Raw genomic sequence first — 25,182 nt, forward strand, 5'->3', positions numbered from 1 at the left:
TTTCCAGAAGGAACTGGGCACTAGCGGGGAGAGTTGAAAGCAGGGCAGGGACTGCTCAGATCTGCTTGTTAGGAAAGCCTCTGGGTCACAGGGTGGAGAGCACACCTAAGTGGTGAGGCTGGCACAGTATGGTCCAGAGAAGAGCAATGAGGCTGGGGCAGGAAGAGGCAGAGGATGGAGGGGAGGAGACAGACCCTTGAGGGTGGAAGAGGGAGCCACTCGGCTGTGGAGGTACAGAGAGAAAGAGAGGAAACGCTGCCCAGGGTGTCTAGGCCAGCTCTCGAGAGAAGACAGGGCATGAGGGCAGATGCCTGGGCCTGTGTCAGGGCCCTCTAAGGTCTGAAAGGTCTCAGGAAGGGTGTCCCAGGTCAGGAGCTTTGAGGCTAAGAAGAGACCAGGAGAACTGGACCCTGCTCCCGGCTCCTGTGCCCTCTCCTGCGGCGTGGAGACTCAGGAACTGCCCTGGGCAAAGAGTGTTCAGAATTCAAAAATTAAAACAATCTGTGAAACGTAATATTTAATAAAATTCAAATCCAAAATGTGTGAGTACATTCCAAAACGAGTTAAAATGTAAATTTATGAAAATGCTAAACCTAACCGATGATTCTAGTATCAAGTGTAAGCCTCAGTCACTTCCCTCCACTTTGGACACAACTTCCCGGAAGCCGCTGCCTCAGGTGTGACTGATCCCCACAGCGGCTCCAGGACCTTCCAGACTTGAGTTCAGGGTCCCGCCTGCATGGAGCCCGCCCTCTTTCTGGTGGCTTCAGGTGACAGGCATTTTGCTTTTCCTGTCTGCACCCCCACCAGGGAGTTGGCCCTTGAAATCTCCCATCTGTGGTTGTGTTTATTGAGGGGCCATGGAGGAGGGAAGGGTGCCAGGAGATGGGGTATCGGCTACAGTGCCCAGTGGGGTGGGGTGGGGGCACAGGGAGACTTGGGGAGAGCTGTGAGGGGGCATGAGGGGAAGGGAGCAAAAATGAAAGAGCAGCGCCACTCCAGCATGAACACGGTGTCCTACTGTAAATGTGACGCCGTTTCGGGAACCCCCCGATGTTATGGTCCCATCTTGCAGTCTTGGGGTGGGCATTGCTTGGCTCACACTCTGCTCGTCTTGCACCATTTTCTGGGCTGCATTTTCTCACCTGGGAAAGGAGGAAGTAGGGGCCTTTTCCACCAAGGCGTGCATGAGCTCTGGCTCTGGGTGTGCATGACTCTAAGGACCCGGCATTGGCGCTCTGTGGGTTTCTAGCCTTCCCTGGTGCTTAGCTTCCAGCCGAGCTGTGTGGAAGCGTGGTTGTGTGATTCCGACATTCTGGGACTGAAGTTGCTGAGACTCCAGGAGCCGGATAGGCGGGCATTCTGTGAATCCAGGATTCTAGGATTTGATGATTTGATGATTCAATGATTCTAAATGGGGCTGCTGGGAAGAGCTGCAGCCACCTGCCTCGTTAATGTTGACGTTAGGTTATTAAAAACATAACGAGAAGCAATGGAGAGAGCTCGGGATGGAGGGTGGCCCCGCCCCTGGGGAGTGGGGGAGGGGAGGAGGGGCCCAGCCTGAGGTGCTGGGGGAAGGAGACCTTCTCCGCCTGGGGCATGGGTGATGGGTGACAGGACCAGGGGGGATTCTCCCACCACAACAGAAGCCACATCTGTGCACGTGTGAGAGCTGCTGCTCCCTAAGCTTGCAAGAGAAGGGGTCATTTCCTTCATCCCCCTGCCTCCGTTCTTCAGCTATTTCAGACCATGGCAGGGAGAGGAGTGCCCTTTCCTCCCAGCCCCTAAAGTCTCTGGGCAGAAGTGTCCACAGACAGCAGAGGAAAGAGGCCTGCTCACCGCCTACCCCCCCCTGCCTGGCCAGCCCCGGCCTGAGGGGGAAAACAGGACATGAACACTTCCTGGACACGGACGTGGAAATGCACGAACCCCTGTTTGTGAGGGCCCCGAGCACAAAGGGCCTCCGAGTAGGGCAGAGGCCAGGGCAGCCAGAGGAGGCGGGTGGGCGCTGGCCAGGGACCCACTGGCAACTCTGGAGGGAGGACCCTTCTTCTGCTCTGGAGGTGGCTGTGGGAAGGGCTTGAGGAAGGGAGGTCCCAGGCCAGGGGGCCTGGAGAATGGATGACCAGTGGGTGCTCCCCTGGGACCCAGGCCCAGGGCCCAGCCGGCAGGAGGCCAGGCCATTTGCCCACCGGCTTGCTCGGGTTACGCACGTGTCTCTCGGCACTTACACCAGGGTTGGTGGGGGTGGGGAGCCCTGGAGGCAGGAGAGAAGGATCTTTGGCCTCTGGAGAGCTCATTCCAGCTGGGTTCCTCAGAAGCCTGGGACCAGCTGCCTGAGTCTCAGCCTGGTGATCAGATCAGGTGAGGGAGGTCAGGAGCTGGCCCAGCTCACACAGCACAGCAGGGTCTGAACCCCAGCTTCCCGACTCCCCATGCTGGGTGCTCCCCTTTGTCTGCAGCTTCTGCCTTTCCCCTGGAACATCTCGGGAACAGGAGCTAAGGCAGGACACCTGTTAAGGGGCAGAGCCCTTATCTGTCACTCCTCCATCTTTCTCCTCCCACAGGCCAGAAGGCAAGTAAGGTGATGACAGTGGCTCCCTGCTATCCCCAAGTGTCCATTGTCCACCACCTCTTGTCTTGGTCTGAGGATAGGGTCCCCAGCTGCCCGATCCACAAGGAGCCTCCTGGTTCTCCTGTCCCTTCACTCAGCCTCTCTTTCACCCCGCAAGTCTCTCCATCTGGCTGGCTGAATGTGTCAATCTCTTTCCAAAGATTGTTAGGCTTGGATGAGCCCCAGGAGATCATCAGATCCCATGCTTTCATTCTCCAGATGAGGAAAGTAGCTCAGAGTGGGGAAGGTCCTGCCACATGGGCACAGCAGACTGTGGCTGGGCCCATATCACAGAAGCACACTGGCCTCTGTGTCAGGCAGCTACGATGAGTCCTGAGGTTATGATCAGCTGGCAGCTTCTCTCTTTAGCCCTGAGCTGTCCTCCCTTTTCTTGGCCCAGATTACTCTCTTGTCTGCCACTGTGCCAGCTGCCTAGCTGACACCTACCTTGGGCAGACCCTGCCCTTGGGACACAGACCAGGTGGAAACCTGCGTCTCATAGTTAGGAGACTGTCCTGGAACCTGGTGTTCTCTTCTCGTGAGGCACCACACACCTCCGCTCAGAAGCCCTCCAGGCCTTCTCTGCAGACTGTCTCCCTCTCACTAGCCTCTTTGTGACAACTGGGTTCTGTAATTCTAGGTTTCTCCCCTGTGACAGGCAGATCATGGGTGAGTCTTCTCCTAGCCCTAAAGCCCTTCCTTGAGTGTCCCTTCCTTCTGTCTCTAGGAGGGGCTCGGCTTCCTGTGGCTGGGGTGGGGAGAGCCCTGAGGTCCCCAGAGGACAGTGGGACAATGGGGAGGCGGTGACAGATGAGACATTATGTCTTCCCCAAAGCAGCTCCACCCTCCCCTAACCTCCTGGCTGGTGTCTGGGGCACAGCCCTGGCTTGTGGGACCACAAGGGTCCTGGCCTTGACCTCTCAGTGTAGAGGTCAGAGGGTCAGAGTCCTGACCGCACTCAGCAGTTCTCTTAAGTGGAGGCTGTGGAGCCCAGGTCCCCAGCAGCCCAGCAGCTTTGTGATGGGTGCTGCAGAACCCCAGGGTGGGTGAGCCGGACTGGCCCGCCTGTGGGGTGGGCAGGAGGGTGGCAAACACTGAGGCAGGGTGGGATTACGGAGGAACTGTGAATGCCTACCTTCCCATGCTGGAAGCTGGTGATGGGGAGCCAAAGAGCACAGGAAGGGGCTTCTCCAGAGAGCGGTAGGGAGGCCAGAGGTGTTTGGAGAATCACAGCTAGCACTGCCTCCTGTCAGAGGAGGAGGGGCTGGCCCGGGGCAGCACAGTGGGTGGACCACTGGAGACCTGGGTGGAAAGGAAGGCTGAGGCCTGTGGACAAAGGGATGGGCTTGGGGTTAGGTATTTAGCTCGGCCCTCGTCATTTCCTCTGCCGGACATGGCTGGGTGAGCAAGGTCATCGCACAGAGGGAAGGAACAGGCCGGGACCAAGGCATACCAGGCCCTACAGTAGACTCAGGCACGTGGGTGACCTGGTCACACCCTGGGCTGCCATTAGTCCCCCATCAAAGCCCAGCCATGCGGCCACAGTCACCCTGGGGGATGGCTACATCTAGACCACAGCCCCACACACAGACCCAAGCTTCCTAGGTGGCACTCAGGCTGGGCTATAGACCCTGGCTGAGCAGGGAGAGCCCACAGGACCCGGGTCACCCAGACACCCTGCCACAGCCACACCGCAAGCCTCCGCACACCAGGTGCAGCTACTGTCACCCCTATGGTGACCCAAGGAGAGCCACAGATTCCAGCAGTCATGGGCAGGTGTCCAGGGCCTGGGTGAGAAGAGGGGGGCACGAGGCAGGGAATGCAGAACCTCCCCCCACCCCCATGCCAGACTCTGCCCTCCCCACAGTTCGCTGAGTGCCCAAGGCTGTTTATTTCCTCGCAGGGATGGGTGTCTCATCCCTCTCCCCCTCCCCGTCCCCACCACACGCTTCCAAAGCTGCCAAATCAAATCAGCCCCTGCGCCCGCGCCAGGCTGGCATGGCGGCCAGCAGCTGACTGGAACGAAGCCAGGCTCAGAATATCCCTCCGCCTGTGCCTGTCCGATGGCTGGGTGTACTTATGGGGTGGGGGTGGGGGTGGGGAGGGGCAGCCAGCCCCTGGGCAGCGCCTTGGAGAGGCTGGGCTTTCTCCATGCCACCTGGGCCGTAGGCTCCTGGAGAATGAGTGAGAGGCTCCTTGGGGTGGCAGCCAGCCTTTGAGGAACTGTGGCCCCCGGATTGTGGGTGGGGGCAGCAGGAGCCCAGAAGACTGGGTGCTAGGAAGGGGCTGGGGGCTCACACATATCATCATGACCACTGCCCTAGCAGGGAGCCCAGCCCAGTGAGAGTGTGAACTAGACATTGCAAACCCCATTTTACAGATGGGGAAACCGAGGCTTACAGAGGGGTGGTGAAGTTCCCTGGAGAGAAGTGGACATGGAGGGGGTCTCAGAAGGAGTAACAATGTGGTTGTTTCCCCTCCTGAGGAGGCCCCAGCTGAAAGAAGGAGCTCAGCTCTGTTCTCAGAGTAAAGGGCAGAGAATACACCAGTCAGATGTACCCACCTGAAGTAGGGAGTGATATGGGGGTGGGGGGAGAAAGCAGGGCAAAATCAGGCAAGGCTCCCTGAGAAGATTCCCTGAGGAGGCCCCCCGCGGGCAACAGGAGCCCCTGGGCCTGCTGAGGGCTTGGTGGTGGCAGGGGGCGGGGGGAGGGCCCTTGGGCAGGCTGGGGAGAAGGGAAGAAGGCCTGGCAGGCCTCAGCTCCTGGCCTTCTTGTCTCTACAGCCAGCCGGGACCTCCTTGCCCAGGAGCCAGTGCCCCCAGGGAGTATTGCCAGCGGACTGGAGGTGAGAGCTCAGGAGAGGGAGAACTGGGTGGGCTTGGAGGGGTGGGGGCACAGGCTGGGGGTCAGCCTGAGCATTGTCCCCACCCCTAGGAGGACTGGGAGGCTGGAGCTGAATCCCAGCCCCGCCCCCTCCAGCCTAGGGACTCCCTGCACCAAGATCACCTTCCCTGCCCTATTCCTGCCTGGGCCTCTCTCCCGCTGAGGAGAGATGAAGAGAACTATTTCAAACCCCTTTCTAGGCCTCCCCACCCTCACCCAACAATTCATTGATTCTCTGCCCTAAGTGTTTTCTGAATTCCTCTCCTCTTCTCCATCCCTGCCCACTGTCCCAATCCCCCTGGATGGCTCACCGGCTGGCTGCTTTCAGTCACCCCACTCTCTCCATGCAGCTGCCAGAAAGCTCTTCCTAACATGCAAACCTGAACTTGTCCCTTTTCTAAAATCCATGCTTCCCATCCTCCTGCTCCCTCTGCAGCCCCAGCCAGGCCACAGTCCCCTCTTTATCCATCCTGCCTCCCCAGAACCACTCCTGCCGCTCTCTTCTTCCTTAGCTTCCCATATCTTTCTGGGCTCAGCTCTAGCCTCCCCTCCTCCGGGAAGCCCTCCCTGTCCCTCTTGCTCCCTCCTCTGAGCTCTCCTGTCCTGGCAGTCAGATGGAACATTCTGATGTCTGTGTCATTAGTACCCTGGTTTCTCTGTTATGCTTCTCTACAGGTCTCCTCTCTGAACTGTGAGCTCCTTAGCCTGGGGACTGTGCCTTTTGCATTCCTGAGTCTCCCACTGCCCTCCAAAGGTTGCCTGGTGAGGGCTCAGGGAGTGCATATCCTTTGAGATGAGGGATGCCCTCTGCAGCCCTGACCATGACTTTGGGGTGCCTCATGGGCATCGGCAGTGCTCAGAGGGGCCTTGAGCAGCAGCAACAGGGTGGGCTGGGGACTGGGAAGACTGACACAGAAGAGGGTTGTGTGTCAAATTGCACCAACCACCAGGATCAGCCTGAGCCTACTCTTGGGCCCTGGCCTGGCTGAGAGAAAGGAGGAGACTCCTCTGGGCCAGAAGCTTTAGACACACTTCCTTGTTTAACCCTCACAACCTCCCTGGGAAGCAGGGACTGCTATTATTCTCCTTTTATGGCCAGGGAAGTGGAGACACAGTGGGGTCACACAGTGAGCACACAGGGCGGATCAGAGTATGGAGCCCACACGTGTCTCGTGCCCAGCCCTCGCTCTCTTGCTGCCCTCCAATGAGATGGGAAAGAAGGCGCCCACATGGGGCCTGGTGCATGAGGAGTTCAGCCGGGACACGGGGCCAAGTCCTGAGAATGTCCCTGCAGCTGGGAGCTGGGTGCGGGGCGGGGGTGGGGGTTGGAGCGGGTGGCGCTAGAAAGTCATTATTAATTTATTTATGGTCATGGCATTCCCCACGGGGCAGAGGCTCCCCCCGCCCTCCCCCAAGCCGGGACAGATGGTGTTCCTGGGAGCCTGCAGCATCTCAGCAGCCACGGCCACCTGCCAGGAAAGCCTGTATTTGTCATCTTCCCAGGAAGCCATGAGGGGAGAGGGCTCTGGAGAAGTGGAGACCCTCCTTGGTGCTGGGAACTAGGCCCCAAGGGAAGGAGCCAGGCCTTGAGCTCCTTGTGTATACCTCTGGGCCCTGCCTCTTTGCCCAGGTACCTGCCAGCTCAGGTTCGGCCCACCAAGTCCCACCAGGAGGCCTCCGGGGATCATGCCCATTAGATCCCTTTGCTTCTGTTCTCTCTCCACATTTCCTTTGTCTGGACCTCCTGCTTCCTCCCTCAGAGGGGGAAGGTTTTAGGCTGTGAGGATAAGCTCTGCTGGGAGAGAGTGCTGAGTGCTCCCCAATACAGAAAGGGCAGGACTGGAGAGAGCAGGGGCTGGGGTCAGGTGGGCATGAGTTCAAGTCCTAATTCCACCACTTTCTCGGTGTCCGACCTTGGGCCAGTTCCTTAACCAGCCTGAGCCTCAGTTTCTTCACCAGTCAAAGGGGAGAAGAAGATCCAGCATTAGCGGACCTAATCACTGCTATTGGCCATAATCACAGCAGAGCCGTTGGGACAAGTTACAAAGTATGTGTGAGGCGCCTGGCCCAGGGAGGGAGTTGGTCTCCCTCCCTGCTTCCCGCAAGGGTGAGCTCCTTGGAGCCAGGCCTGGGCTGACGGGGGTGCAGCACGGGGCTGGGCAAGGGCTCACGGAGCTTCTGGGGGCACGGCGCGTCCTCCTGGTGCTGGCAGTGTGACAGCTGGGGGAGCAGGGCTGCCAGTGCCCATCCCTGGGGCAGGCATCTGCTCAGCACCCCTCTTGGGACGGCTCCCTGGCCCCTGTACCCACTGGCCAGCTGGGAGGAGGGTTCTTCAGGCTCAGCCTGGAACCCTACTTCAGGGCCAGGCCCATTGCTCTCTGTGGGGTCAGGGGGAGGCAGTTTGAGTAATGAACTGAGCACGCTGGGTCCGTGCCCTCTCTGCTGGCTCTCAGAGGCACTAGCTAGGGCAGGGGCTGAGGGAGAGGCGACACAGACGATGGCACAGGTATCCACACTTAGCACACTAATGTCCTGCCCAGCACTGGCTCCTCACTTGCTGCCTGCAGGATAAGGAGAGACCACAGGCCTTGGCATTGCCAGCCCTGCCTGTTGGGCCCCCTCACATCTGCCCGTTGCTCCCAGATATGGCAGTGCTTCCTCCCCAGGGTACCCATTCTTCCTGGCCTCCCTGCCTTTGCTTGCACCGACGCCTTTCTCTGGAACGCCCTTCCCTTCTTTCTCTACCTACTCCCTTCTTAAGCCTCAGATTAGATGTCACCTCCAATGCAGAGTCCTCTCAGATTGCTCCCTCCACTCAGGTCAAATCAGTCTCTGCTCTTTTCTGGGCACTCACAGCCCCCAAGCTTCCCTGAGCTTACAGTTGGGTGACTTGTTGCCCGTGTGGTTATATATCTTTTGTCACATAGTTATAAACACATGGGGGATAGGAACCAAGGCTGAGTCTCCTGTGTCTCTCCTGGGCCCCCATGAGAGCTGGCACAGGCTTGGTTCATAGTAGGTGCTCAGTGAAGTTTCTTGTTTAAATGAGAATGGCTGTGTGAAGGTTGGAGGAGTTCCAAGAAAGGGGCACTTGCTGGATTGGGGGCAGTCTTAGAGACTTCCTGGAGGAGGTGACCTTGGAAATTTGAAGGATGGGGAGGGTCAAGGCCATGAACTGAGGCCAGAAGTCAGCTGGGTAGTCAGAGAGGTCCATGTGGTCAGCTTCTGTGAGTACCACATGAGGACAACTAGGCCCAGCCCAGGACTGGGAACAAGCAGAGAGAGGAGCTGGAACCTCCCAGAGGAGGCTGCAGGAGGCTGTCTTGGTGCTGAGAAGCCCCTGGATCTCTGACCCTGGGTCCACTTGATCCCACAGTCTGGGGTGAGGCCAAGGCCACCCATGGTGAATAAATGGGTCCAGCATGGTGGCATAGTGATGGGGGGATAGGGACAGGCAGGAGTTGGGGTGGTCCTATAAGGCAAGATTGCCATGGGGGCTAAGAAGGTCTTTGCAAGTGATAAGAGCAGGGTGTACAAGGGCACGTGGATGGGATGCCCTAAGTCTCCGTGAGAGAAGGACCAGCATGTCTGTGGAGCCCAGGAAATGGACGTGGGAGCGTGGGGATGAGGCTGGGAGGGCTGCTTTCCAGGAGGCAGCACTTCCCGGCCTGTGTTTAAGATTCTTGAGTGAGTGCTCATAACTGGCAGGGGTGCCAGCCCCCTCCTGGCTTCTGCACATCAGGATTAAGCGGCCTCAGTGATGCCCCATGGCCCCAGAGGAGCTGCCACCGGCAGGTTGGCCACAGCATCTGGCATCTCTCGGGGTCTGGAGTCCCTGCCATCCGGCTGTGCCCAATTGTTGGGCTGCAGGGGCTCGGGCTGTGCAGGGACTTGGGGCCAGGAAGGTGATCTCAGCTGCCTCCCAGTCTATCTCTTTGTCTGTCGGTCTGTTCATCTGTCCTCACCCCTGACCAAACAAGGACCCAACGGAGATGGGTGAACATAGGTCCTACAATCAGAGAAGCCTAGTCTAAAGGAGGAGGTGTCAAATACGAGGGACTCACACCCAGAAAAGACCCAAGCTCAGACTGGGCCAGGCATTGGGCAGAACAAACCCAGGGGGAGGTCCAGCCCCTGTGAGGGCTTGGAATGGAGGCTCAGAGAGAGGCAAAGACTGGTCAGAGGTGCATAGCGGATCTGAGGCAGTGTTGGGGTCGATGCTGTGAGCCCCAGGACAAGGTTCCTCAGGCGGCCCCCGCCTGACCCCCCCCTCCCCTCCCCAGGCCTGGTCCTTGGCTGTAAACACTGAGAGAACAAGTTCCGTTTCCTGGGAAATATTTATCTCAGGCCGTGTGGGGAGCGTGTGCTGGCCTCCCTGTGTCCTTCCTGCAGGCTGGCCTGGGGCAGGAGGTGAGGGGGCTTGGCAGCCGCCCATGAGGGGCAGTCTATGTGGCCTGAAGTCGGGGCCAGGGAGGGAGTGCCCCAGGCTCCTCTTGGAGCCAGAATCTGAAGGCTGGAATGGGGGGAGGGGGAAGGGTAGGAGAGAAACCCGTTTTCTCCAAATCCTACAACACAACCTACTTGTCTCCCATGTTCTTGTCTTTATCCCCAGGCATGCTGCTGCTTCCCAGTTTCTACCTGCAAGCATTTGCTCCTTTCTGGGGCTCCCACCCGGGTTGCCTTTTCTTCTTTGCCCTCGTATTTGCTAGCTCTCAGCTGGCTTCCTCTGGGAAGGCTTCCCTAATTCTCTAACCCCTTAACCCCTTGTCCTCCCCTTCTACCTTCTGTCCTTCTCCTCGGCCTCTCAGCAGCTTCAGACTGAACCCCATAGACCAGTTAAGGTCTTCTCCCAAAATTTTGGGAGGTAGACAGCCTCTTTAGACTGCCCAAGCGTCCTCTTCCTGGGCACCCTGGGAGTGAAACAGGGCCCAGAGGCCACCTTTTAGTAGAACCACCACAAGCCTAGGCCCATGGGGAATCCAGGTTGAGTGAGTGAGGGAAAATTCCACGGGTCCTACAAGAATGGGGTGGGGTGGGCGCAGAGGGCCCAGGTTTCCCGCTGGCTGGCTCTTGGGCTTTGGGGCCAGTATCCCAGGCTGGGCCAGGCCTGACTGGGGCCCTGACAACAGGAAATCCTTGAAGGAACAAGCAGGTTAAGGACTCTGAACACAACAACAGGAAACAGCCTTGACATGGGGCAGCAGCTCTGGTGATTGTGCCCAGTGGGGTGGGGGTGGGGGGGAACCAAGACATGGACTGGGGGGCAGTGGGTGTTCTACCGAGTATGTGATGCTGTGTGTTATCCAGTGTGCGTCCTCTGTCATGGGATACCGTGTGGGGAGTGAGTGAGTCAGAGCGTGACACCGAGTGTGTGACACCGAGTGATACCGAATGTGTGGTGCCACTCAGAGACTATGAGACCGGGGATGTGCCACCAAGTCCGTGACACTGTGATCCCGTGTGACATGGACTGTGTGATGCTGAATGATACCAGGTATGCGACACTGAGGGTGTGTCACCATGAGGAGCGAATATGTAAACACAGATGGGTGATATGGTGTGATAACAGGTGTGGTCCTTGGGGCTCAGCCGTCTGACACTGGGTTGTGAAACCAAGTGTGTGCCCCAAGCGTATGAGATCCAGCAACGCTGAGTGCGTTGCCAAGGGTGTGACATGGAGTGATGCCAAGTGTGAAACCCTGTGCATGAGGCCGCAGGACACTCTGAGCCCGATGCTGGACGTGTGATGCTGTGTGTCATGGCTGATGACGATGTATAATCACACGACACTGTGTATGATGCCGTCCAAGGAAGACCCCCCCAGTGGGTCCAGGCAGGGAAGTGACACGGTCTGATGCATGATTTGGAGAGTGCTCTGGCTGCTGAGTTGTTCGGGGGGGTGGGCGAGTTGGAGGGGCACAGAGGAGGTGGGTAGACAAGTTGGAGGCCACGGCAGCCACCCTGGCAGGAGATGGTGGTGCCAGGGCTCAGGGGACAGCAGAAGAGTTGAGAGAAATGGATGAACTTTGGAGATATGTGGGAGGTTGAAATGACAGAACATGCTAATGAATGAGACGATGAGCCAGAGGGAGAAGCAGAGGATGGCTTCCAGGTTTCTGGCTTGAGCGCCAAGTGATGGACGGTGGAGACGTTACTGAGATGGGTGAGGACTGGGGGGAGGCCAGGGTTAGGGAGTTGAGAGAGGGCAAGGAGGCAGAATTGGAGAGATCTGTTTTTGGACAGAAGTCAGACATCCAGGTGAAGGTGTCCCTTCACCTTCAGCAGCAGAGGTCAAACTGGGGATATCTTTGGGAGGTGGCAAGTGTGGCTGGGATGACCTAGGGCAAGAGCACGGTGAGAGTAGGGGTGAGGGCTGAGGACCAAGCCCCAGCCGCAGGTGCCCAGACTCCATCATCTAGAGGCCTGGGAGGTGAGGAGGAGCAGCCCAGAGACAGGGGAGGAGTGACAGGGGAGATAGGGGATACTGAAGGGTGGAGCCACAGGAGAGGAGAGAGCCGAGAGGGAGGGAGGTGGCTGTGCGTCAGGGAAGGTGGACAGGGGAGACCGTGCTGGACTGGGCCCAGCATTAGCCCAACAGGAACCACATCAGTGATGGGGTGGGGCCTGAAGCCAGCTGGCCTGGGTGGGTGCTGAGTGGGGAGTGAAGACAGAGCACAGTCAACACTTTGGAGACCTTTGGCCCCAAGGGATGTGGAGAAGGGGCGTGGTCACTGGAGGAGGTGTGAGGTCAAAGGAGAGTAAAATTTTTAAATTATAGAATATTTGAAATACATATAACAGTAGAGAGAGTAAAAACTTGCCTTATACCCCTCACCCAAATCTAATAGTTACCAAGATTTGGGCACATTTAGTTCATCTATCCCTCTCTACCCTACCCAAGTCCCCCCCCCCCCCACTTTTTTTTTTTCATTTTTCTTTCCTGAAGTACTTTATTTTTTAGTTTTTAGTTGTGGTAAAATATACGTAACCTAAAATTTCCCATCTTAACCATTTTGAAGTGTATAGTTCAGTAATGTTAAATACGTTCACATTCTCCAGAACTTTTTTATTTTGCTAAACTGAGACTTATATCCTTCAAACAGCTCCCTGTGCCCTCAAGCTCTGGCAACCACGGTTCCACTTTCTGTCTAGGAATTTGGCTACTAGGCACCTCAGATATCTGGAACCATACAGTTTTTGTCTTTTGTGACTACCTTATTTCACTCAGCAGCATGTCCTCCAGGTCCTGCCATGCTGCAGCTGTGTCATAATTTCCTTCCTTTCAGAGGCTCAATACTATCCTATTGTTCGTATAGACCGCATGTTGTTTATCCGTTCATCCATTGATGGACACTTGGGCTCCTTCCACCTTTTGGCTGTTGTGAATAATGCTGCCATAAATGTAGGGGTACAAGCATCTCTTTAAGATTCTGCTTTCGATTCTTTTAGAAATATACCCGGAAGTGGAATTATTGGATCATAGGTAATTTTATTTTTATTTTATTTTTTAAAAATATTTATTTATTTATTTTGGGAGAGAGAAAGAGAACATGCATGAGTGGGAGGGGCAGAGGAAGAGGGAGAGAGAATCCCAAGCAGACTCCATACTGAGTGTAGAGCCAGTATGGGGCTCGATCTCATGACCCTGAGATCATGATCTGAGCCAAAACCAAGAGTCAGACACTTAACCAATTGAGCCACCCAGGCGCCCTATTTTTAATTTTTGAAGACCCACCATACTGTTTTCCACAGCAGCTGTGCCATTTTACATGACCACCAACAGTGTACCAGAGTTTCAATTTCTCCACCTCCTTGCCAACACTTCTTTCCTCTCTCCCTCTTTCCTTCCCTTCCCTTTCCCCACCATCTCCTTCTTTCTCTCTTTCTCTCCCTCCCTCCTTTCCTTCCTTCCTTCCTTCCTTTCTTCCTTCCTTCCTTCCTTCCTTCCTTCCTTCCTTCCTTCCTCCATGGCCATCGTAATGGATGGAAGACTGGGGAAAGGTGATATCTCATTGTGCTTTGATTTGCATTTCCCTAATGATGCATGATGTTGAGCATTTTTCCATGGGCTTGTTGACCAATTTGTATATCTTCTTTAAAGAAATGCCTATTCGAGTTCTTTGCCCATTTTTAAATCAGTTTGTTTATTTTGTGGTTGAGTTGTAGGACTTCTTTATATATTCTGGATACTAACCCCTAATCAGATGTACGATTTGCAGATATCTTTTCTCAGTTGCTTTGTATTTTAAAGCAAATCTCAGATACGATGTCATTTCACCAAAGGTGGATTTTTTTTTCAATGTCAGAAGGTCCTGGGTGATGCTGAAATGTGATGGTGCAACTCACATCCAGCTTGGAAGTGTGCACATGACACTACATGAGGGTGACATTGTGGAGCACTGGAGACATGATGTATGACACTGGGGATGAGCCACCCTGAATGAGGGCACAGGGATAGTACCATTGTGTGTGGCCCCGTGACACTCAGTGATGTATAACACTGTGAAAACCATGAAATGGCTGTGAGTCACTGAGTATGTGAGTCATGCCACGCGAAAGTGACAGCGATCCTGTCTGTGTGTCATCCAGGGGTGATGAGTGCGACACAGACCCAGACACTTGGAGTGAGAGGGGCCGTGGGTGTGCCATGGGCTGTGTGGGGGCGTGCGATCCATGTGGGATTGGCCCCAGCCTCAGGTGCTGGCCACCAGAGCAGAGATAAGGAGGAATGCCCGACATGGACAGAAGTGGGGTCCAGGCCAAGTGTGAGTCGGTGTGAGGCCTCCTCCTTTCTTTGAACCCCCAGGAAGGCCTTCTGGAAGCAGGATGGTAACACCTTGGCAGAATGAGCCTGGACCAGCTAAGAGCAAGGGCTGTAGTGTCTGACAGTGCTATCTGGTTCTGACATCTAGAAAGTCATTCCATGTCTTGAGCCTCAATCCCCTTAAGAATAAAATGTAGCTGTTGGGGGATGACACGAAAGAGTGCTTTTAAGGGAACGAGGTACCTGGCACTGAGCAGTGGCTCGGCAGTCTCTAGGGGAGCAGCACTCCTCCCAGTGCCCAGGAGGCTAGTGTGACGGGAGCATTGCAGGTGTGCAGAAAGGGTGTGCTGAATGAGTGATGTCTTGTCCTCCTGTGCCCACAGCCTTCCTCTCCACCTCTCTTGTTCCTTCTGTCCCCTGCTTGACCTGCCCCCACGACTTGCTCCCAACCCACCCTCTCCCCAGCTCCCCCCATCCTCACCCCTGTCAGCCTCCCACCCAGGCTCCAGCAGCCTCGTTCAATTAGGCCGATGCAATTTGCTCAGAAAAAACCCTATAATCTGGTTAATCACACCAGTAGGGGATCTGGCCCAGGTGGGGAGGGTAGGGCTGGGTTGGAAGTTCCACACCCACAGCTGGGGGCACAGGTGTAGCTGTACCTGTCTCTCAGGACCCCCGCGTACTCCCTTGGACTCCATTCAGCAGCCAACAGAGTACAAAGCTGGGGTTTCCCCAACGGCCTCTACAGAGGTTTTAGGAGGGTCCCTGGCCCTCTCCATGTCTCGGTTTCCCTCTCTGATAATGGGAGTTGGGCTGGGTGGGGGCGTGTCTCTGAGCATCAGGTCAGCCTAGCTCGTCTCCAAGTGCCAGCATAGTGAGCCCACCCCGCCCATGACTACTGTTAAGGCCTTCTTTGGGGCTTTGGAGAAGGAGGGTGGATCAAGGGAACAGGGCCCCAGGGGAAGGGGAGGGGTGGATGTCCTCAGAGCCTCGTCTGGAACCTGGCCACCCCAGTCCAGAGTCAGACAGCCTTTAGTCCCATGCTGCACACCTGAAGTGGGGCTGAGGAAAGGGAGCTGCTCTTTTGGGCTCACTGGCTGGGCCACGGCCTCTAACCTCACCTGAGACCCGGCACAGGGGCTCCCACAGAAGTAGGGCACTGCCAACATCCAGCCTGCCTTCCCCCACCAGTCCATGTCCCTCAGGGCGGCAGTGGCCAGAGAGCTGGGGTCACCCCTCTCCTAACTCACACGGAAGTGGCCCTGCCCCCAGCTGGGAGCCCTCTGGGGCAGGACATTTATGGTGCAAGGGTAGTCCTCCCAGCAGCTCGAGGAGAAGGCACTGTTTTACAGATGGTGAAACAGAGCCCAGGAAGGTTAAAAATTTGTCCACTGCCACACAGGGGACATGTGGCAAGGTAGGGATATAGCCCTGGTCTGGCACGGGTGGTTGAAGAGGGGAGCAGGGTGCACGAGAGGCCGAGAATCAGACTCCCCACATGTAAGACACCAAGACTCTCAGCCATACACTCATTCAGAGACAAAAGCAGCCCACCTTCAGGACACACAGGTGGAGGCACAGGTCCCCTACACACGCAGATTGCTCAGGCGCAGATGTGGATATAGGGACACTCATATATATTCACACTCGCACACACTCTCTCACTGAATCACGGATCCGTGGGTTTTCACCCACTCTTCTAGCAGCCCACGGGGTGTAGTCTACTGTAGTCCGTGTGGCGGCCTGCAGAGACACGTGATCCAGATGGCTCATGGGCAGGCCACACTCGTGCTTAGGGCACCAGCGAAGTGGGAGCTGCCCATAAAGTGAGCAAAAAGATCCGTGTTGATGAGTGTATCAGTTCTGATGAGTGTGTCCAGAATTTTGCAATCAGAGAAGTCACACAAAAGAGATTTTCATTTCCAAGACAAAATTAATATAAAGCTGGGGGTGGGACTCATCATCTCCTTACCCAGGTTTGGGGGCTCCAAGGGACTTGCTCAGATTCATAGTCCCAAGAGATCTTCTGGGCTCACGTGTTACCCGGCCCTGGACTGTGTATGTATGTGTGTGTGTGAGCGTGAGTGTGTGTGTGTGTGCGCACACGCACGCTGGTGTACCCGCTTGGTGGCTCCCGGATCCTTGGGATGGGAGAGAAGGTAGAAGTTCCAGAGACTCCGGATGTTTGTTCTCTGGCTTCCTGGGCCCTCCAAAGGCAAATAACTTTGGATGCCAGAATGCCCGCCCCGGGCAGGGCAGGTGGGGTGTTGGGTTGTGTAAGGGCTGGCTGCTCCCTCTGGAGCCCCACTGACGGGGGCCTCGCAAGATTTTGCAGTGACTGAGACCTGTGGCCTTTGGCCAGCTTTCCATAAGCTTGTAGGCCCCCATCACTTCCCCTCTCTGGGGCTCAGGTTCCCCATCCAAGAAACGGAGGCAGGGAGAAGATGAGACTAGACTGCCCTCCCCATGGAGACTGAAATTGAGAGAGAGACATCCCAAGCTTAAGGTGCAGAAGAGAAACAAAAGCGGGATACAGGAGATAGAGGGGGCCAGTAGGGTCCAGGCTTCAGGGCCCGGCGCGGGGTCCCAGAGCCTGCCGTGTTTCTCACCCACCGCCCCTTCCTTGGAGAAGCCCTCTACCTCAGAGCCTGGATCTGCTGGGGCCCAGCCCTTGTTGAGCTGCTGAGGGGAGCAGGGCAGGGCTGTGGGGATGAGAGTAGTGAGTGCTAGAGGACAGGGCCAGGCAGAGCTGAGCAGACCAGGACAGGACCTAGAAGGACAAGAATGGGAGGAGAGGCCTGGAGGTGGAGGAATGTTAAGGGTGCGGGGAGTGAGGCTGGGAGAGTTGGGTAGAAGCTAGAGCATGAGAGCTAGTAGGAATAGGCAGTGACCCCGTTGTGAGAAGCTGAGCCCTTGACAGAGAGCTCCCAACAGGCCTGGGAGCTCAGAGCCTACTGTGCCCAGAAGCCATGGCAGTCTTATTCAAAGAAGGATTACAGTTTTTTTTGTTTTTGTTTTTGTTTTTTAAAGATTTTTTTATTTATTTGACACACAGAGATCACAAGTAGGCAGAGAGAGAGAGAGAGAGGAGGAGGAAGCAGGCTCCCTGCCAAGCAGAGAGCCCGATGCAGGACTCCATCCCAGGACCCTGAGATCATGACCTGAGCCAAAGGCAGAGGCTTAACCCACTGAGCCTCCCAGGCGCCCAAGGATTACAGTTTTAACAAAGCACTGCAGGTAAAGGTTGGGGTAGCTCAGAGAGGCCCCACAGAGTAGATGGGAGCCCAGAGGCAGGGGCATGCCTGAGATGAACCCAGCCCAGATTCCTCACTCTAACCCCCAATAAAGGAGGACTGTTTTGGGGAACAATGAAAGTGCTCACACATTCCTACAGGGGCAGGGAGAAGGAAGGGGGGCGGCCAGGAGCCAGTGCAGAAGGAAAGGGCTGACCCTAGTTTTCCCTCCATCTCTGACTTTGTCTTCAGTGTCTCCCCCTTGGTGGCTGGGGAGGCTTTATAACGCCTGGCCAGCCCAGCCTCCCTGTCCCCAGGGTCCCCTCCTCGTCTTGTGTCTATCCTGTTGCCTCTGAACTTGTCTCTGTCCCAGTCTCTTTCTCATACCCTCATCTGCCCCCTCTTCTCCCCCCACCCCCCTGCCTTGGGATCTGGGGAACAGCTGGGAAGAGCCAGGCCCTGAAGATTGAGCCAAATACAGTCATGGGACCAGCAGTGAGACTGTGGGAGAAACACATACCAGAGAACAGACAGACAGTAAGAGGGACAAACACAGAGAGCCTGGGGAGGCTGAGAGGCAGGGCAAGAGCTTAGGACAGAGTCAGGGAGAGCCCCAAGGCAGGCCTCGATGACTGTAGCAGCTGCTCTGTGCTCTCTGACTTGTCCCAGGAGGGAATGCTCTACCGGGCTCACCCTCCCTCCACCTCCATCAGCACCCCTCAGCTCAGCCCTTCTTCCCTGCCCTCTGGAGGCCCACACTAACCCTAGGCCAGGCTGGTGCCATCCAGTATTCACCTCCCACTCTGGGCATGGTGTCTGGCACAGAAAGAGAGACGAGAAGCCTTGCCCCTGGCCTAGAGGAAGACACCCAGCCCCACCCCACACCTGAGAGGGGCTCAGCCCATCTCCTGGCCAAAACAGGGAATGGGAGGGACTCCAAAAATAAACAGTGCTCAGAAGGGAGGGAGCCTAGTGTGTCTTGAAGGGCTCTGAGCTGGACCATGGGCCTCCTGACTCCAGGTGAGGCCCTGGGCAAGTCCTTTCCTACCTCTCCTGGCCTTAAGCTACCCCCATCAAGCTGGGGATTAGGCTCCCTGAGACCTAGGGCCCTCTAGACACTGGTCCTGCAGGAATTCTCAGGAGGTCTGGGAGGAAGACAGATGACCCATCCAGGAAGGCTGCGTGGAAGAGGTGACATCAGTCATGAAAGAAGCTGATAGTGATAGTGCTCCTCTCAGGGAAGAGCCCCTCCATCCTGACATGTTGTCCCTGGCCCCTTCTGTTCTGGGAGATGATCCTAAAGCATTGAAGGACCCTCTGGCCCATGAAGTTGCCCTGGAAAGGCTTCCAAAAGCTCTCAGCAGAAGGCACCCTCATTCCTCAGGCTCCTTCTCTAGTACAGTCACTGTGAGAGACCTGGGAAATGTTGAGAGCTCTCAGCTGTCTTTGTGGCTTGGGAGCCTCCAGAGGTTATGGGGTCCATCCATCTCCTTGGTGATGGAATGTACCCCTCACAGCCCAAAGCCTCTCGGCACTAAGAAGTCCAACTGATTATTTTATAGCTCAGCAAATATCTGCTGACACCTGTGATGGGCTGGATGAAGCTGGGGACTGGGGAGGAACAGGACACAACCTCTGGCCTCTAAAAACTCCCAGTCTGATGGGAAAACCAGATTGGAACTAGTGGCAATGTATCTGGCATGCCATGCCCTGGTTGGGGGGAGCACAGGACAGTGAGTGTCAGGGTCAGATCTGCATGGGAAAGTTCATGGAGGGAGACCCAGAGAAGGGAGGTTGGTCACTCATTCATTGGTTTGTTCGTTCGTGTATCCAGCCATTCCTTTGGTCATTATTTCCTGAGAGAGACTTTTCTTGACATTGGCCCAACGGGTCACACCTCTCCATCCTCTTCTGCTCAGGCCACTATGTCTGCCTTTCAGAGACTCCTGGATGGGCTTTGTCCAGCTCTGAACCCATTATGAAGACCATGTGAGGGGCAAGGCTGAGGAAGGTTTGAAGACATTTAGGGTCAAGGAACCCAGAGCTGGAGGCCAAGTTCACCAAGGCCTTACCTCATTGCCCCTATTCTTCTTATCACATCCTTGGGGATAGGGAGCTCACCCCTTCCTCCTTCCCAGACTTCTGTCTTATGGCATGACTGACTCTCAGCGAGTTACATCTGCTTCCTTGTGACAACCTCGCTGTGCCCTGAGTAGAGGATGGAGAGGCACCAGGTGATCAGAATGACTGGGACAGCTGTGATGAGGGGGACGCTGGTGATGGGCTCTGGAAGAAGGCTGTGGCATCCAGGAGAATGTGGGTCATGAGGATAGAGGTCACTACTTACCCTGTCCTGTGAATTAGGCAGTTGAAGGTGGGGAAGCCAGGAGCCTGTCCTGGCCCCCTTGGTCTGATGTCTGCCTCCCAGGGCAGTCTTGCCCTCCACACATTCATCTCTCTCTCCCTCCCTCTGCCCACTCTGGCTGTCCCTTTATCCTCTCTGTTCCTGACCCCAGACCCTGTGCTAGGGATTGAGAGGTTCCAGGGAGTCAGGAGCCCAGAAAGCTAATTGTTCACACAAGCCTACCTTCTCTCCCCAAATCTGTCCTTCCTCCCATCCTTCATCCATCCCCAAACATAGCTCCTGAGGGATCCACGGGGTCCTGGAACAATTGGAGGGCGTGTTGGAGGAGGCAGGATCTGGAGTAGAACCGGAGTCTGACTTAGAAAGGGTGAGGGGCCCGGGAGGATCTGGTTAGCCATACTGGAAGGGAAGAGCCCACAATGCGGGGGCCAAGCCCATCCCGGAAGTGAGGCACCCACGGGGCGGCGGGGGGCGGGCGCCAGGACTGGGCTCAGGTGTATTCTACAGTGCACGTGTCTCCAGTGTGGCTCAGAGGCTGGAGACGCGGCCCTGTTGGAGTAACAACTGAAGCCGGAGTCTGCGAAAGGCGGGAGGAGGGAGGAGGAGAGGTCGGGGAGGGGGAGGGGAAATAATAGCAGAAGGAGAGGACGGAGACCAGAGAGGCGCAGGGCGGAGGAGGACCGCAAAGGTCAGGACTTTCCTTGAGGACTGGGCTCCTGAGCTCCAGGTGTCCCTTGTCCATGTCTCCCCTCTGTCCCACTTCACTCTCTCCTCCCAGCAGCCCCGCTTCTCCCCTCCTTCAGGACCCTCGGCGAGGAGTCCCTCTTAGTAGGCGGAAGAGGTGGGAGCCCCTCACGCTGCCCTGGGAGGACTGGGCGGGTCTCACCTGAGCAAGGCCCCGCCCCTTCCTCTCCCCACCTATCAAACGGGAGGATCAAAGCAGGCACCTCCCATAATATTGTCCCAAGGTAGTAAGGTGACAGATGGTAACTACACTTACCGAGATGAGCATTTTGTAAGGTGTATAATTGCCGAATCGCAGTGTTGTAACCTGAAACTAATGTAATAGTGTATGTCGACTATTCAGCAGTAACGCAAAACAAAACAATGGTCCCAGGTTCGCAGGAGGATTGGAGGCGGTGTTTGCCCCTGGGTCTCAGAGTGTGGGCCCTGGGCCAGCAACAGCAGCAGCAGCAGCAGCAGCAGCAGCAGCAGCTCTGAATCTGTTGGAAATGGCAATTCTTGGCCTCATCCCGGATGTACTGTACCAGAAACTTGGGGGTGAGGCTAGCAAACTGTATGGTAGCCAACCCTCCAGGGGACGCTGGTGGGCACAGATGGTTGAGAGCCCCCGGTGCCCCGCCACCACCACCCCCCCAACGCGGTAGGTATTTGAGAACACTTCCCCCAAGCCTGACAGCCCACTCAAGCCAGGCTCTGACTGACGTTTGCGTTACTGCACCTGTGGCCTGGGGCTCCATCCTGCCTGTTCCTTCAGATCAAGTCTCCCAGGGATCACCACACCTCTATTCTCTTGCTGCTGGTTCAGCTCAGCCTTGTTGAGGGGGAGGTCTGGGAGTGCAAGATCTAGAGCTCACAGGTAGCTCTTCTCGGAGTATCTAAGGCGTGAATGTCTTTTAGAGCCAGCTCCTCGAGCAGGTGAGCAGGCGACAGGCATGGGTGGGAGTCGGGGAGGGAGGAGGGCCTGCCTCTTGTTCTTCTTTGTTGACACTTGACTCTCTATAGGGCTGGGCCATGCTGTGAGGGCTGTGCGAAGAAGTCACAGAGTAAGGTTGGAGTATGGGAGTTCAGGCCAGGGTCTGAGGACCCACCAAAAGGGGGGCTTCCATGCTCTGAGCCCTCAGGAGGCTTCTTTTAGGGGAGTTCTGTTAGTCACCCTGACACAGCAGCTCACCCTGTTAGTCCTGGGCACAGAAATGGATAAGTTCTCCTTTGCCCTAGAAGGGCCCCCATTCTCCAGGAAGATAAGAGACTGTATATTGATCACCAAAACAGGGGGTGGGAAGCAAAAGAGTGTAGATGGCATCTGCCCTGGCACCCCCAATTTCTCCCAACCATGGCTGTCCTCCTGGGTTTCCCCCATTCTGTGGGTACCCATCTTGGGTCAGGTGCCTTCTCCCCAAGTTCTCAAGGGGACTGCCTGGAGGTTTAGGGGAGGAGTGGACAGGAGAGGTAGGAGTAGGTGGGGGCTAGAGTGTGCAGGAGAGAAATCAGTGAGAGGAGAGAGGATTTGGGGTGGGAAATGACTTTGAAACTCATAGAGACATGACAGGAGAGCAGCCTGTGACAGAGATGGGAGGCATGGAGAGAAGAGAGATCCATTTAGAGAGGTTGGAAGAGACAGGGCCTAAGAGAGACACACAGACTGGAGGGAAGGGAAGAGGCAGAGAGGGGCTCCAACACCCTGAAGATCTTGAAGGATGCCCATGCTTCAGAGAAGGGGATACCAAGGCCCACAGAGAGACCCCCAGGCCACACAGGAGACCTGGCCCAAGTAGAGCTGGATAACTCAGTCTGTATGGCCAGTCCCTATAATACAGCTTGAGTCTTGGGAGGGACTTGACCATTGGGTTTGATGTTATTACCTTCTTCTAGGCCACAAGAGGTATGGTGAGGCTTCCTTCCAGAAAGGGAGGGGTGGGCTCGAGGTCCCAGGCAGTGGGGAGAGCAATAGGAGGGTTTAAAGAGGTGGGAAAAGACACAGAGACTCATGAAGATAAGATAGGAGGGCAGCTTGTGACAGTGACCCTGACCTTCAAGATGGTCCCTGCATTAGTCCCTGCACAGGAAACAGCAGAAGAACTAAGGCCAAGGTCTCTGGCTTCATATGATCCTAGGCATTAGGAAGGAGTGAGAAGTAATTTAGTCTAGACCGTCCCCTCCTACCTCAACAAGTGCAGAAATGCTGATCTAGCTATAGGACTGGCCCCAGAGGAGCCCTGACTCCTAACAGACTCCCCTTTCTTGGTACCTGGAGTGAAAGCCCAGTGTTGAGGGGCAGGGGGGCGGCAGTGTCTTCGGTGCTGCCTGGCCCTCTCTCCAACTACGGAGCTGTGGGTAGGGAGCAGCGAAAGCAGGAAGTCACCAGCCAGCTAGTCATTCGCACTGAATTCAACCACAAAACTCTACAACTATCTGTTGCAGAGCTGGAAGGACCCGTTTTTACTAATGAGCAAACTGAGACCCAGAAGAGGAAAGGGGCCTATTAAGGTCACAGTTTCTGTCATCAGTCTGGGATAGTCCTGGAAATTGCCGCTCTTTTCTTTCTTTTTTTAATTTAATTTTTACTTTTTTAATATATATTTTTTAAGATTTTATTTATTTATTAGACAGATATCAGACAGAGATCACAAGTAGGCTGAGAGGCAGGCAGAGAGAGAGAGGGGGAAGCAGGCTCCCCGCTGAGCAGAAAGCCAGATGAGGGGCTCGATTCCAGGACCCTGAGATCGTGACCTGAGCTGAAGGCAGAGGCTTTAACCCACTGATCCACCCAGGCGCCCCTTGCTGCTCTTTTCTACACACCACACATTCTCCCCTGGGGTCTGGGAAATTGCCTGGTGGTTATGTTGATATTTATACTGAGGTTTGTTCCAAAAAAACTGAGAGGGCAGGAAATGTGACCTCCTTCACCCCACTCTGAGCCTGGGCCGCTGCGCGCACGCGCATGTGTGTGTGTGCGCGCGTGCACTCATGTCTAAGTATTTGCATATGTGTGAGTTGTACATAGGGTTGTGTTTCTGTGTGCGGCCACGTTTGTGTGAGGGTGTGGCATGTATGTTGGACAGAGGCATGTGCGTTCTCAGCTGCTCCCACCAATTTTCCTGGGCTTTGGGATCAGAGCCATTTCCTTTCCTGAGCTGATGTGGTGGAGGTGAAGTTGCTTTGAGATCTGGGGAAGATTCAGGGCTTGAAGGCCCCTGAGAGCCAGGTATGAGAACGGTCTTCCCAGTGGCTGTTCCTGCACCCCACGCCCCTACTCCTGGGGCAGGCGGGGCAGGGCCAGGCCAGAAGAGAGATGGACAGAAGAATGCCGGGCAGGGAGTCTCAGGCTTCATTGGCCATGTCTGCTTCTAGCTAGCTCTGGCCAAGGCTGTGAAGCCCCTTTCTGCCACCGCCTGCACTCTCCTCAAGTTTCCTTTCCTGTCCCTCTGTCCCTACCTTTATCCTGCCCTTAGTCTGAAAAGTCACAGAAAGCTGACCAATCTGAAGAAAGGACAGACAGGCACCCACCAATTCCAGTAAAGGACAGGCCGGGGCAGCCCCCAATCCAAGTAAAGGGCAGGTAGAGGAGCCCACCAATTAGAACAAAGGACAGACTCTCCTCTGTAAGGCCCTGGGGAGGGAGCTGGGGGCCAGGCTCCAAGCTGGAGGCAAAACAGGGGCTGGAGAGGCGGAGACCTGGGCTGCGAACCAGCTCTGCCTGACTCGTTGGCTGACCATAAATGGGACATTGCTTCTCTTTGGATTTCGGTCTCCTCATCTGTCAAATGAGGAGACTAAGCTGTCCCAAGCCTCCCCACCCCCCGCCCCGGCCCCGCACCAGAGCTCACTCCATCACCTTGGCTGCTCTTCTTCAACTTCCACAGCTACACACATCAGACTGCACCAGAGGCCAAGAGCCCCAGGGGTCTGCTTGTCTACCCCCCCAGCCCTGCCTCCAGGCAGGAACAGGCCAAAACCAGCACCACCTTCTGAGGAGGCCCCGACCTGGGAGCTGCAGCCTGAGGACCCTGGGTTGGCAGACTTAATTTTGGGACATGAGTTCTTTCTCCCCACTTTTAGTCTGCAGAATTGACCTCAAAAGGCCACAGTCCCCCTGTTCCCACCTTCGTCCTGCACTTAAGTCTGAAAAGTCACAGAGGGGCACCTGGGTGGCTCAGTCTTTTAGTGTCTGCCTTTGGCTCAGGTCGTGATCCTGGGGTCCTGGGATCAAGCCCTGCATTGGGCTCCCTGCTCAGTGGGAGGCCTGCTTCTCTTTCTCCCACCCCTCCTGCTTGTGTTCCCTCTCTTGCTGTGTCTCAAAGCCAGAAGGAAATGGCTGCCCCTGCGTGAACCTCTGTGTGTGCCTGGTGGGTGGGCTTGGGTGTGCTGGGCGCTTCTGTGGAGAAGTAAAGGTCTGTGGCTGTGTGGTCTGGTGTAGGGTGCTGAGCACGTGTGAAGTGTGATTGGGAATGCCTAAGGGTTAAAGGACAATTAATCCAGTGGGGGGGGGGGGGATTCTGATGTTCGGAACCAGCAGCTTCTGATGTCCAAGGGCAGAGATCTATTTCCGTGACCAAAATGTGTCTTCGTCCCTGAGC

The 25,182-nt window shown here is 55.9% G+C and overlaps 1 protein-coding gene across 5 annotated transcripts in view; it reads left to right on the top strand.

Annotated features, from left to right (window-relative positions):
* The window catches only part of PDE2A (phosphodiesterase 2A), a 91,340-nt gene that overhangs the window by 33,141 nt on the left and 33,017 nt on the right, over positions 1–25,182 (top strand). For 3 of the 5 annotated variants that reach the window (XM_047690859.1, XM_047690860.1, XM_047690863.1), the window contains exon 3: positions 5,400–5,461. The exons of the other annotated variants lie outside the window; for them this stretch is intronic. In XM_047690859.1, the coding sequence (XP_047546815.1) occupies positions 5,400–5,461 (62 nt within the window). The remainder of the gene's footprint in view (positions 1–5,399; positions 5,462–25,182) is intronic. 5 annotated transcript variants of the gene reach the window in all.

Source organism: Lutra lutra, chromosome 10 (assembly GCF_902655055.1).
Source record: "Lutra lutra chromosome 10, mLutLut1.2, whole genome shotgun sequence".
NCBI lineage: Eukaryota > Metazoa > Chordata > Mammalia > Carnivora > Mustelidae > Lutra > Lutra lutra.